The 14,874-nt window shown below is 41.7% G+C and overlaps 1 protein-coding gene across 1 annotated transcript; it reads right to left on the reverse strand.

Moving 5' to 3' along the window:
• Positions 1–3,903: 3,903 nt before the first annotated feature.
• BLOC1S6 (biogenesis of lysosomal organelles complex 1 subunit 6) lies at positions 3,904–14,081 on the reverse strand (the record flags this gene model as incomplete). The annotated part of the gene is made up of 5 exons (XM_080708149.1): positions 3,904–4,023; positions 4,979–5,065; positions 7,586–7,673; positions 9,706–9,847; positions 14,000–14,081. The coding sequence occupies 5 exons, from the start codon at positions 14,079–14,081 to the stop codon at positions 3,904–3,906; spliced, it is 519 nt and encodes a 172-aa protein (XP_080564275.1).
• Between the last annotated feature and the right edge of the window lie 793 nt (positions 14,082–14,874).

Here is a 14,874-nt window from a genome sequence, read left to right on the forward strand (position 1 = left end):
ATGCTAATGGCAGGGGGAACTCTCTGAGCAAAAATAGATGTGCAAAAGGAGACAAAAGAATTGCCCCCCCCCGGTGTATATGTGACTTCACAATACTAAGATACAACATCAAACATTTGAATTCTTACTATTTCGTTAAGGACTTTTATACAAATGAAACTTTGCAACCTTGTGAAGCTAGGAACTATCCCAACCTGACAGTTTCAGATACCACGATACAGAATTTAAGCAATTTAGTCAATGCCCCCAATCCAGAGGACTATGAATAGTCTCACACTTCAGAGTCCACAGTCCTAAGCAATGCATCACTAAGCTCCTATATGCTTCAATGTTTTTAATTTTATGATCAAAATGAGGCCAGGAAATCTTCAGGTCTACTGACACGTTTTCCCGTTCTTAGTATTCCCCTGTACATTTTAAAATTATCTTTTCTAATGAAATAATAAAAGTCAAGACTAAAACTAAGTGTTCAGGACTCACACACCCTCAGTGATTTTCCAACTCCATCTGTATGCAGATTTGAACACTGCAGGCCTCCTGGAGCACATTAGGAATGTACTTGTGGTCTAAGCCAGAATGAACAGCTACGACCTTTTCTTCAGCTTACAATGAAGACAGTAGAGGGCAACCTCTTACTGCTTTTATCCTAAAACAGGAGAATTTTTATTAATTTTTCTTCTTCAAATGCCCATATGCCTCCCTTATACATGCAGTGACCCTTTTAAAGTACTTTCTACAAAACCATTAAAAGCAATAGCTATTATTTTTTTTTCAAAGAATAGTGAGGAACTTTATGAACTTGGATTATTTCAACACGTCTTTTCACAAGACTATCCTTTCTGGTAGACTCCATTAATTGACGGGCAATAACTTTGTGACACAATACATGGATGAAAAAGAGGAGAACAAAAAAGTAGGACTTTGAGCTGGGCGTGGTGGTGCACACCTGTAATCCCAGTACTTGAGAGGCTGAGACAGGAGGATCACGGGTTCAAGGACAGTCTCAGCAAGCAGTGAGACTCTCGTCACCCTAGGGAAACCCTGTTTCCAAATAAAAATAAAATAGGGCTGGCGTTGTAGCTCAAGTGGTAGAATGCCCCTGGGTTCCATCCCCAGTGCCACCAAAAAAAAAAAAAAAAAAGTAGAATGTTAAAAATAACGTAAATAAAGGGAAATATACAGTTCTATGTACAAAATAGTGCCTGATAAATGACACTGGATAATTCAGAGATTTTTTTATTAAATGCATACAAAGTAGTCTTTATTTTACGAGTTCAAAATCAGACAAATGCTATCAGGGTATACACTGGTATATTTACAAACTGTACCCACCCAAAAACTCAGTGCAGACACAATCTCTATTGCATTCAACATCTGTATATTTACATGATACTCACTGCAATGTAAACACAAAATGAACTTCCATTATTTCAGTTCAGTACATATTTCACATAGTTTAAAAACAGAGGGAACTGCTTCCCAACCAGGCCCCCATGTTGTGAAAAGTACATCAAGACTCACCATAGGGCTCTACATTTGGTTTGCCAAATGTGTTTCTATGTTATTGAAATCCAAAGTTTTATGTTTTAATAACCAAGATAATAGTACTTCTGACTAACCACTCATCTTAAAATAGTAGATACTAATATATATTTGCTTTGACATTTTTTAAAGTCTTCAAAACTTAAATAATACAGTTCAGAAAGCATATGTGCCTTGCCATTCATTCAATAAACATGACTGCTTTTAAAGCAGGTCACAAAAGGTCAATTAATTAACCAGAATTCTGTATCTATCTTCTGTCTGCTAGGGTTCAGCCTTAAATCTGACTATCGAAGGCAGCAGTTCAGAAGTTATTTTATAAGATAACCCCAAAAGTTACTGGGTAGCTTTGAAACTATTTCACTGCTTATGAACAACAACAAAATACAACATAATCTATACCAGTGATTCCTCATGTCATGATTATCTGGGGAAGCACCCTAAAAATACATGGGCTCAAGCTGGGCGTGGTGGCGCACGCTTGTAATCCCAGCATCGGGGAGGCGGAGACTGGAGGATGGTGGTTCGTGGTCAGCCTCAGCTACTTAGTGAGGCCCTCTGCAACTCAGTGAGACCCTGTCTCAAAAAAAAATAAAAGACTAAACAATAGGGCTGGGGGTGTAGCTCAGAGGTGCCAATGCCCTTGGGTTCCATCCTCGGTACTGCAAAAAATAAATAAATACATGGGCTCCACGTTAAAACTAATCAGTAAGAACTCAAAATGTCTGTATTTTTTTAAAGTTTCCCAGGTGACAATGACACGCAGTATGGAGTGGGAAACCGTGAGCTTGGCCACCAGACCTGTGGCTCTCCTCCTCTAAGATGCAGCAGAATAAGCTAGCAGAAACTTTAGGAACAGAAAACAAAGAAACAGATACGCTTCAGTAGACTGAGAGTGGTGGCCAGGAACCAGCATTTTAAGAACCATTACAGTTGGTCCAAAAGCACTCTGAGAACAAGGCCCGGCCTTTGTCCCTCAGAAGAGTACATTCAGTAACTCGGGCCGCTTTGTCCTCCGGGCTCTAGGGAATTCTGCCCAAGATGATCTTAGCCAGTGATAGCGGGCAACGCTTAGCCTTTGCAAATAAAACATATTCATAGTCTTAATAGCAGGTCACAGTCGAGTGAATTGTGACACCATAACTCACTCGTTAAAGGAGAAGGCTCTTTCAAGCAAACTATTTAAACTTCTAAGTAGACCAGTTCTTAGTATCCAACTTAAATCTAATGCTTTCTCCAGTATCAGTCTGATTTGTGATCAGAGGTAATGGTTTCAGCTGCCCCCGAATGTAACGTAGATTATCAAAAGTACGCATTTTAATCATATGCCTTTATAAGATCTATACAGTCCATATAGAGTAGAGACTGGAGACCAGGGGGGTGTTAAATAACACTAAGATAAGAGAGGACAATACACTCTCAATATGAACTTCATAATATTTCACTCACATAATCAGTTCCTACATACAATACTGGGGAAAATTCCAGAGACACTAATGGTATCGTGTTGCCCTTTTGTGTAGCTATTTACTAATTTTCCACCAATCTTATCATTATCTATAAAGTAGGTAGTTGGTACATTTCATTCTACTTTAAGGAGTTTTAAAAGCACAGAAACTATATCTCCGTGTGTGGGGACTGTTGATAAATATATGAGTGATCTGAGCATGTGATCGCTCTGCCATCTCTGCCAAATTTTAGGAACGGGTATAATCTACTTTAAACCCCAAAGCCACATAATCGCAACACTAAGAAGCAGAGAAGATATGGTTACAAGCATCTACCCGCATCTTGCTCCCTGGCCTTTGTCTAAGGTGCTATTATTTCCTGCATATACATTTTTTTCTTCACAAAGGTTTATACTATCTCTTCTCCAGGGGCACAGGGATTAAACAACTGGCAGTTCTTCTTAACACACGATAAAAAAAGCAATTACCAAAATCAGCACTGCATGATCGGAAAGGCAAGTCATTTCAGAAGAGACTGAAGTGTTTAAATCTACACTGAAGAAGCTGGAAAAAAAAAATCATACTTATTTTGAACTATTCAGAGTCTATCTAGTCTCTTATAATAATGAGAGCATTTTCTGGTTTACAAAGAACCCCAGGCCAAAATAATGAACTTTAAAATTAAGTAAAACAAAAGCTGGAAAAACTGCACATTAATATCAAAACCAAGTGGCATTATGTAGAAAGAAGGGTTTCTTGAAAGGCTGAAAGGAAGGCAAGGAGACAGCAAGCCTGGATAAGGATTCCCAAACCGAGCACGATGTTTAAGGCACGACCTGAACCCCACTCTACACTTAGGGCCTCTTAAACCCAGAGGACCGGAGAGGGTAGAAACACGCAGAAACACAACTTTTCAGGCCTTTTTGGCTGGCTTGGCCGTTAACTGCTTTTCCCTTTCAAACTCCTTCTCTCGTTGCTGCTCCCTTTCCAGCTCTTCTTTTTGCCTCTTCTGCTGCAGTTTAAGTGCTCTTTTCTGTGTCGAAAAAAAATTTAAAAAACAAGAGAATTATCAGGGCTTATAGGGTATAGTTTAATTTTTTCTAATTTTTTTTTTTTTTTGCAGTACTAAGGATGGAACCCAGAGGCATTCTACCTCCGAGCTACACCCCCACAGCCCTTTATTTTATTCTTTATTTTGAAACAGGGTCTCACTGAGTTGAAAGGGCCCCACTGAGTAGCCGAGGCTGTCTGTGAACCGCGATCCTCCTGTCTCGGCCTCCCAAATGCTGGGATGACAAACGTGCGCCACCACGCCTGGCTTATTATCTAATTTAAAAGTAATAATGCAGCCAGGTATGGTGGTGCACGCTTGTCATCCCAGTGGTTGGAAGGCTTGAGGTTGGAGGACAGCCTCAGCAAGTAGTGACCCTCTCACCAACCTAGCAAGACTGTTTCAGAATAAAAATATAATATGGCTGCGGGTGTAGCTTGGAGGTAGAATGCCCCCTGGGTTCAATCCCCAGTACCACACACACACACAAAAAAAAGTAATGCTTTAATTTGAGGTAATCAAAGCACATTTAAAATTTAAGCTTTTGCATTTGTTCTGGATAACTTAAGGCCCCCTGGATTGGAGGGGGGAAAAAGCAACCTATTACTTTAAGCTCTTATTAAATGAGAATTGTAGCTACATATCCAGAGAATATTAGCCCACCAGCCAAGCCAACAGAAGCTCAGAGGGAGGTTTAAAAAATAATGCCTTTTTTGTTTTCTTTTTTGTAGTTCTGGGGATCAGATCAAATCTGGGGCCTCACGCATGCTAGGCAGGCACTCTACCACTAGGATATACTATCAGCCCAATTTTTGAAAGAAAAAACTGCCATGATTTAAGTGTGTTATTGTAAAATAGAGGTATATAAAGTTTAAAAAAATACTGAGGAAAAGCAAACTTCTACTTGTGTAAAGATGCAAAAGAACTCTCAACTCACTTTTAACTTCGATGTCTTTTCATGAAGCATCAGCATCTCTTTTCTTATATTTACCAACTTGGCGTGATAGTGTTTAGCTTCAGAGAACTTAAATGGAAAAGCAAAAAGTCAAGTTCAACAGACTGAAACATCAAGATGGGTGAGTCTAGAATGCCTAAACTATACTTCATTATTCCTAACTCAGTCAATTTTTAAAGCCTTAATTATGTCTACATCTTAAATGCCAAAATACAAATTTCATTAGTAGGATTTTTTTTCTTTTTCTTTTTTTTTTTTTTTTTTTTTGGTGGTACTGGGGTTCCTGGAAGCCCTTCTACCTCTGGGCTACACTCCCAGACCTATTTTTTATATTGTTTTATTTGGAAACAGGGTCTCTTAAGCCAGCGCGGCTGGCTTCGAACCTGCGCGATCCTCCTGTCTCCGCCTCCCAAGCGCAGGGATTACAAGCGTGCACCACCATGCCTGGCTCATTAGTAGGATTTTGAAAACATTTAATTCAGTTCATGCCAATTAAAAAGTTACTCATCATAAAATAGACATTTATATTACATTGAAAACAGACAACATTTTTGCTTTAAAGATAGGCAATATAAGCCAGGCACAGGGGTGCGTGGCGTCGATCCCAGTACTGGGGAGCCTGAGACAGGAGGATCACAGGTTCAAAGCAAGTCTCAACAACTTAGTGAAGCTGTCAGCAACTTAACAAGACCCTGTTTCCAAACAAAAAATAAAACAGGGCTGGGGGTGTAAACCAAAGGCAGTATGCCCCTGGGTTCAGTCTCCAGCATCACACACACACACACACACACACACACACACACACACACACACGCACGCACTATAATCCTAAGATATAAGTAAAACTATCCAATAATGCTATCCGTTTCATTTACTCTCTATTGACTTTGTCAGGAAGAACCCCCGCTAAGGCACAGAGAACAGTTTAAATGATGTCTACTCTCATCAGGAAAACCTGAGCTGTGGCCAGAGATTCCCGAGAGGATGGTGGACAGGTTTCGTGGTGTCATGGGCTGAGGGCAGACCCAGCAAGCGTGATTTGCTTTCCCGGGAGCTGCAAGTACACACTTTACGTCTCAGCCCTCAGAGCTCGAGAGCAAGTCTCAAGGCAGGCAAAGAAGGGAGGGTGGCGCAGCCTAGAGAGGCGAGAGAAAAAGGGGGGAGCTCCCTGTTTGCAGACACAAAACAGAACAAAAGGAAACGGGAGACGTGTCCGTGGAGATCTTCGCCACCTCACTGTGGCCACAAACAAAGTCACAGCCTGATGAGCCCCGGAGCTTCCAGACCCGCGCCCTCTCCCAGGCCCGTCCATGCTCCAGTCCTAGATGATAAGCAACTGCTCTTGGGGGAAGAAGGAAAATGAAGACTCGGTTTCTGCCCCTTCAGAACGAAGCAACAGTATTACATCTGCTCACTCAACATCCGTTCGTTCTTTCGACAAACACCCACCCTCCTGCAGCGTGAGCTCGGTGAGGATCACAAACAGGTCAGGGCAGCCTTGCTCGGCCTTTCACAAGCCAGGGACCACTGCACAGAGAACGCTGTACTTACTCAACAGCCCTCTGTCTAGTGCTAAGAAGACGGACTTTGGCTTAACCACATTTGCCTAATGAAGTCCATTCATTCTGCATGTACAAATTCCTACAATATCATGGGAGTCAAGCTACTTCTAATGTTCAAGGAGAAAAGGAAGGGAGCGACAAGTTCCTTGTTTTTGTTAATTCCCTTTTCTTATAGAGTATCTGATCTGTTCTCATTAAAAAGCTAGAGCTACTAATGACATTCAACTATTCAACTATATTAAGGATATAACTGATCATTTTCAAAGTATTCATTTCAGCCTCGGCATTCATTTATTATGGCATTACAAATATGCTATACAATTAAATAAAATTCTAATTTAAGAAAACATGTAATCCTGTAATTATCCAGGCACGGTGGCACATACTTGTAATCCCAGCACTCGGTAGGCTGAGACAGAAAGATCACAGGTTCAAGAACAGGCTCAGCAAGAAGCAAGACTCTCGGCAACCTAGTGAGACCCTGTTTCAAAACAGAAATAAAAACGGGCTCAGAGGTGTATCTCAAAGGTAGACTACACCCCCCCCAAAAAAAAACTATGTAATTGATAAAGAGAAACTGTACTTTGAGAAGACTGAATCCAGGAACATTGTACCTCTAAACCCAGCCCTATTTTTTACTTTTTTATTTTGAAACAGGGTCTCACTAAGTTGCTGAGGCTGGCCTCAAGCCTGACCCTCCTGTCGCAGCCTCTCAAGTACTCGATTACAGGTGTGTGCCACCATGCCAGCTTAGTTCTCTTTTGTAAGTCTTCAATTATGACCACATCTGCTCCTGACTCATAAAGAAGTTCCATTTCCTATTACAAGTTCAACATTTGAAAGATAACAAGTCAAGACTATGGAAGTTCTAGTTAAGTCCATCGAGGTTTCCTACTAAGAAGACAATCTCTAAATTTTAAAATTAGAGAGAAAATTCTAAACATACACAAGTACATGGTTGGGAGGATGAACCCAGCTATTTCTAAAACAAATCATCATTAAGTTACATCAACAAAATCATACTTACCAAAGCATTAATATCCAACATAGAATGACATTCCTTAAATTTTGAAATCTCTTGTTCCAGTGTATCTAATAATATGACTTGGTTCTGTCTAAAACAAAAGCACATAGCCAAAATAAATGTACATATGTTAAGTGTGATTCATGAAAAAAATCACATGCATCTTGGTTAAAGCTAAGGGTTAGAAATTAAGTTGGAAATGTACTGCTTCTGCAAGGCTTATTTGGCTTTGCATATTTTTTTTTTTTTACTTTATTTATGTGGGTCAACTTAAGGGCCCTTCTATTTCTTTCTATATTTTCTTCTTTTTTCAATGGTACTTGGGGTTGGCATTTTTACCTCTGAGCTAAGTCCCCAGTCCTTTTTTATTTATTTTTTTTTACTTTGAACCAGGACTTGCTAACTTGCTGAGGCTGGCCTCCATCCTGCAATCCTCCTGTCTCAGCCTTATAATTACTGGAATTACAGGCATGTGCCACCATACCCGGCTGTCTTCTACATTGATCAGTGCATCTGTTCTTTTGCCAGTACCATGCTATCTTGACTTATATAGCTTTATGGTAAATGTGAAGTAGTGTAAATCTACAAATTTTATTTTTTTCCAGTATTGTGTTACTCTTCTAGGTCCTTGCCTTCCCATATAAACTTTAGAATCAGTTTTACCGTGTCTTGATCCTCACACCGACCTTGTGAAGCAGATTACACAGCCACTAGGAAACATTTCTCTTTTCCTCTTATCTAAAATTTAATTACCTTTCCTTAGCACTCAAGTATGAACTACCAGTTCGTCGTGTTCAATCATCAATTCTACCACCACCTACATGATCTTGCCAAATTACTTAACCTCTCTCGGGCCTCAGTTTCCTCAGTCGTAAGTGGGGATAATATTAAATACTTCATAAGGTTGGTGTGAGAATTAAGACGTGGTAAATAAATGGCAGATATGTCGAACACGGACAAGATAGAGTAACAGACTCTACTACCATCATCATCTGGGTGCCTAGAAAAACAAATGAGGTTATTTAAAGCACTAAATTTTGGCCCATGTCATCCATTAAACTTGGGTTTCCAGTTTCATGTAAATACAATGTTAGCCACATACAGTTTGCTTCTAGTCTTCCTTTCAGTCTGTCATGTCTCATCCAAACTCCCACACACAATCTTTATGATTTTTTGGCACAAGGATTGACTGGCATCGAAATACAAGGCACGCCGTGCACTACAGAGAAGAGGGCTTCCCTTGGGGCTGCCAGGGAACCAAGTCTGTTGCCAACACCCTCACCGTAGCGGTGCGCCGCTCACAGGGAAACACAGTGCCATTTTTATGTTCATTTAGCACCTTACAGCCAAGATTATAAAAAAAAAGGATTTACTAAAAATTATAAAGCAGATATAGTTGTTGATTATCCCCTCTTTTTTCCATAATGGACTTCTGAAGTAAGTTTTCAAAGGGTCGGTCAGAACAACAGAAGCACTCAGAGCCAGTTTAAAGTGGCCCGCCAGAGAAAGAAATGACAGGTCAGCCTGGGCGATGCAGAGAGGAGCTGACCCAGGATGAGGCAAAAGCTAAGCCAGCTGTCTCTGGGTGGGAACTGAGAAGTCAGGAGTATATATTTTTGTATATTGATCCCATTCTGAGTTCTGCTCTACCTTATCCTGTTCTTTTGTTTTAACACATCATTGAATCGTTTATTTATAGAGTTATTTACTAGGAATGAAACAGGGCAGCTCAAAAAAGATATATATAACAAGTGTGAGTTCTGTGGAGGCGATTTTTCAACTCAGAAACACATGTACCCCATCCCACACAATCCCCAGTAGGTAATAACCTTCATAATAAATATAGGTATACCTATCATAATAAATGATAATGATACCAAAACCAATCACCGAGTCTAGAAGGGACTTAGAAGCATCTCCTGGAAGAAATCACTCTTTTCATTTCACTTTTTACATTTAGATGACCGTGTACTCCTCTACTCCCATTGGAAAGATAAAGAAATACTCAATTATGATTAAGTGTTACAAAATATTAGGCCTTAACACTGTTTGCAATTAGAGTGAATTAGGACTATGACAGAGAGGAAATGCGTGCCTGCCTCTCTGGCTCTTTGCTAGCTTACGTGAGTTCCTGGAGGGCTTGTTTTGATCTCTGTAGGTCTGGCAAGTAGTGTGAAAGCAATCCTTCTGCCAGCCGCTCCACAGCTTGGTCTGCCACAGTCAGGTCCTCCGTTAACCCTTCATCGGGAGAAGTGTCGTTTAAACCTGTCCCCCAAAAAAGTCAAACTTAGGAAGCTTTTAAATTGTCACAGTACTCAAAGGAGGTTCCGAAACCACAGGTCAGAAGACCCACAGTGGAGCTGAGAACATGTAAGCACTTTCCCAACTACAGGTATTCTTTCCTTTTATAAAATTCATTGGTTTAATGAGAGTAAAATGGTCCCTTTACTAAAATTGTACCTTAAAGGCATTTATAATTAATATGAAGCTCTGAAACACCTCTTTGTCCATAACATCAAATTAGATCACTCTCTAGAATGCATTTATTACAAAACACCGCTTATCACATAACTTCTCTAAGAAGAGTTTTATCATAGATTCAAGTTTTGGCAAAATTGAGGAAAACAACACGCTGTCATGTTCAAAAGAAGCTTTCAGAAAATGAGAATAAAAATGGTATAATTTTTACTTTAACCCCGAGAAACACGTGAACAAACTCTGGAATCCTTAAAGGTGTAAGGCAACATTTAACCGGGAAAGAGTTAAATAGAAATTGAAAGACTATAAAAATATAATGTATATAAATATATAATGTAAATATAAATACATATACACATACACATTTCCCACTGTTGTGAGAAAAAGAGAGCACATAGGAATACAGTGCCATTAATGCCCTTCTGTATCTGGCAAATACTTGCACTGCTTAAGGCTGAACAGTACAATGAGTTTAAGTAAATGTGAAAACACAAAGTATTACAGATGAACAGACACGCCCAAATAAAGATATTTCGACTTTAAAGCCTAACAACTAATTCATTTCCCTTACAATGCATATACATTTAATTCACAGACCCATTCCCTCACCCCACCCCAGTCTTCTGGTAAATGATTGGATGAGTCTGTTATTCGTGTTTTTATTCGTGTTTTAATTGCTACGCTCTAAATACTTTCTTGTCAAAGATTAAAGAAGAAGAAAGGGCACTTACCCTATTCATACAAGAATTATTTGCTGGGCATCTAGACCATATACCAGTTTCTGACAAAAAAGCAATAAATAAAACAAATCCCCTTCCCTAGGAGAGCACAATACAGGGAAACACAAAGTACAGTGCGTGGCATTAGAGAAGTCTGGGAATGACTCCTGAAGGCAGTGTGAGCAACCGAGCCAAGGCTGAAAGAATGAATGACTTTGTCGTTTGTTTTTCCTTTCTTAGTGCTACTTATTATAACAACTCAAAACACTACAGAGATGGGCACAGACTGAAAAGTCCAAACATCCCTCTCCCCCAACTCCACAAGGAGCCACTCTGGAGTTTCTTAGTAGCAACAGAGCATAGTCTATCACAAGTAAAATGCAACTCATACGGTTCTGCGACAGAATGATATGATATAATATGATACCACATGTATATCTCACAGTATATCTATCTCTCACATGTATATCTATCTCTCACATGTATATCTCTCACATGTATGTCTCTCACATGTACATCTTGGCCATTTTCCTTCAGCAACATATATGTGTATACTGCATTCTATGTGTGTGTGTGAGAGAGAGAGGGAGAGAGGGAGAGAGGTCAACCAGGGACTGAACCCAGGGGCATTCTACCTCCAAGATACACCCCCCAGCCCCTTTTATTTTTTATTTTTGAAACAGGTCTCACCCTGGAGGACATTATGTTAAGTGAGATTAGCCAAGCACAGAAACAGAAGGGATGTACATTTTCACTAATATGCTCAAGCTAGGGAGTGTTGTGGACACCACAGGGACTCTAGATAATGGAGGGGAAACCTCAGAGAAGCCAGAAGGGAAGGGTAAGAGAGGAAGAAGGCTGATCTCTGCAGAGATCATTAATGGAAAAGGTATATTGGAATATGTGTATCCACACAAATATAACATTGTTAACCTGGACACTCAGTATTGGGAGGGAGGGAAAAGGGGAAGGAGGGCGACAACAAGTACTGTGTGAATATCTGCCATTGTCAACATGATCCACGTTATGACGTGAGAATATAGTGCACCAAAAAAAAAAGCAGGCCTCACTAGGTTGATGAGGGTCTTGCTACATTGCCAAGGCTGTCCTCGAACCTGCAATTCTCCTATCTCTGCCTCCCAAGTACTGGGATTATAGACAGGCGGCACCACACCCAGCTTACATTCTTATTAACAGAACAGAATTCTACCAGTTTGTTGAGCCAGTGCCCTGGGGATGGGTTATTTAGGTTATTTCTACCTTCTACTCTATCAAATAATGCTGCAGTGAACTTTCTAGCTGATCTTTGCATATCCTTGCAACAATTTATTTAAGATAAATTCTTAGAAGCAAACAGTTGAGACAAGAAGTTTAATGCATTCAAAACTCAGCTCTTAAAATTTTTATGCAGCCAGGCGTGGTGGCGCACGCTTGTAATCCCAGCTCTTGGGAGCCTGAGACAGGAGGATCGCATGGGTTCAAAGCCAGCCTCAGCTACTTAGTGAGGCTCTCAACAATTTAGTGAGACCCTGTTTCCAAATAAAGTATAAGATATAGTGTAGTTGCCGGAATTGGTGGCGCACACTTGAAATCCCAGCATTTGGGAGGCTGAGACCGGAGGATCATGGTTCTCGAACAGCCTCAGCTACTTAGTGAGGCCCTCTGCAACTCAGTGAGACCCTGTTTCAAAATAAAGAATAAAAAATAGGACAGGGGCTGTAGCTCAGAGGTCGAATGCCCCTGGGTTCCATCCCCAGACCCACAAAATACACACACACACACACACACACACACACACACACACTGCAGCCAAATGTAGCCCACAGTTAGAATGTCTCTGGGTTTCACCCCCAGTACCACTAAAAAAAAAAAAAAAAAAAGTTTTAATGCATTTAAAACTGTACACTCCAACCAACAATCTACTGGTGAAATATTTCCAAATGGGTAGGAAGTGGTAATGCCAAGATGTGGATAAAGGAAACAGCATGTAAAAAGGATTGCTTATGATAGGGGAGTTGGGGTGAGGCGTCAGGGGCATGGGATGTCTCCAGCATAGCATAGTAATCTGTAACACTGAGTGACTGGCCCATGAGGGGCCTTGATTGCCAAACGAATGGGTCTGGACTTCTGTTTATACGTGGTGAGGAGCCATTTAAAAATTCTGAACAGGGGGAATGATGTGCCTGCATCTTGATCCTGGGGGCAGTGATGTAAGAACATAGGGAAGACAGGATGGAATAGTAAGACTCGAGGTGGACTTGTCTCACAACTGCTTTGTTAAAGGTAAAGATACAAAAAAGGAGATGACATTTGCATAGTAGAATCTGCTACAATAAATAAAGGGAGAAGGCCAGAGGAGAGAGTCACAAGCAATTTCAAAGTTTTGAATGTGAGTAACTAGGTACCATTAACAAGATCAGACATCTGCTTTTATTTATGCACACGTTATATGTGGCATCTGTGCAAAACCACCATATCAAAGTATCCAGCAGACAAGAGGAGCAAGTGAGAGAAAGTGGCCCAGGTTGCAAATATATACTACAAGGGCACCTTATTTATAGAAGCGACTTAAGATGTGAAGTGTGGATCACCGAAGAGCACGACCAGGTAGGTGCTGAAAGCACTCTTTCGGGGCAACCCCCATATTTCTGAAATAGGAGATTATTTTTTAAAGGCTGATCCCAAAGTCCCAAGGCCTTTCTCATCGAGGGTCCCTGGTATGAACCAGAGAACACCGTAAATGCTTTTGAATAGTTTCCCAATTCTCCCAAGGATAGTGGTACCAGTCTGAAGGAAGCAAATTAATTCATTCCGTTCAACGAATGCCTTTGGGCAGAAATGCTTAAATCTCTCCTGGAACTCGGGTTAAAAGAGGCTGCTAAAGGATAGAGACCACGTCACCGAGCAAGACAAAACATTCCATAAGTGGCCAATATTGGGGATTTCTCTGAACTCTACACCCATCCTCTTTCAGGCGAACTCATCCCCAACCACTAACAGTATGACAAATGTCAACAGCGTGCAGGACTCAACATACGCTTAGAATGATCTCGCCATCAACCTCCACCAACTGCACCCCATAAATCTCTTCCCTCGGGCCTTGGACCCCTTGCGCGGGGCGCTGCCACAGGGGAACCCCAGCTGCAAACTCCCGCCCCACCTTTTGGGGTCCCGGCCCCTCGCCCCTCCCGGGCCCCGGGTCCAGCCTGACAGCACGTACCCAGCGTCGGTTCGCCGGCCTCCAGGCTGCCAGGTGGCCCGACTAGGACCCCGTCCGGGGACTGTGGCCCAGGGACACTCATGGCTCTGGGACCGGGAAGGGTAGTCGTTTTGGAAGTCAGATGCAGGAAGTAGGAACTCAACGCCTCCAGCGCCCGGCCGGACAGAAACGCCAGTCGCACACGGAAGTGTTGTCGGCGGAAGACGCCGGACTGGGGCACGTAACTGCGTGACCGGCGCGCCGCCCCTGCGTCGGCGATGACGTCACAGTCAGTCGACGCGGTCTAGAGACGTCACTGCTGGGTCGGGTCGCTGCTCCTGGTCAGTTCACTGGAGCTGGGGGACGTGCTGTCGTAGCCTCCTAATGTTGCTCCCCAAATTTGCCCGTTCAGATTTCTTTTTCTTTTTTTTTTTAATTCTTTTTTTTCCGGTACTGGGGATGGAACCCAGGGGCCTTCTACCTCCGAGCTACACCCCCAGCCCTATTTTTTATTCTTTATTTTGAAACAAGGTCTCACTGAGTTGCAGAGGGCCTCACTACGTAGCTGAGGCTGTCTGCGAACCTCAGTCCTCCTGTCTCAGACTCCCAATGCTGGGATTACAAGCGTGCCCACCACACCGGATTGTTCAAATTTCAATTCTGCAGCCAAAGCTGTCTTCAAAAGGATACTGTTGTGGGGCGTGGTGGGGGCGCCTGGAATCCCTGTTTCAAAAAAAAAAAATAGGGCTAGGAGTGTAGCTTGGAGGTTGAATGCCCCTGAATTCAATCCCCAGTAAAACACACACACACACACACACACACACACACACACACACACACGATCATGTCAAGCCTCAAACACACTGGTTCCCCTTGCCCTTTTCAATATATTCACA

This window comes from Muscardinus avellanarius (assembly GCF_963383645.1).
Source record: "Muscardinus avellanarius genome assembly, chromosome: 12".
Taxonomy (NCBI): Eukaryota; Metazoa; Chordata; class Mammalia; order Rodentia; family Gliridae; genus Muscardinus; species Muscardinus avellanarius.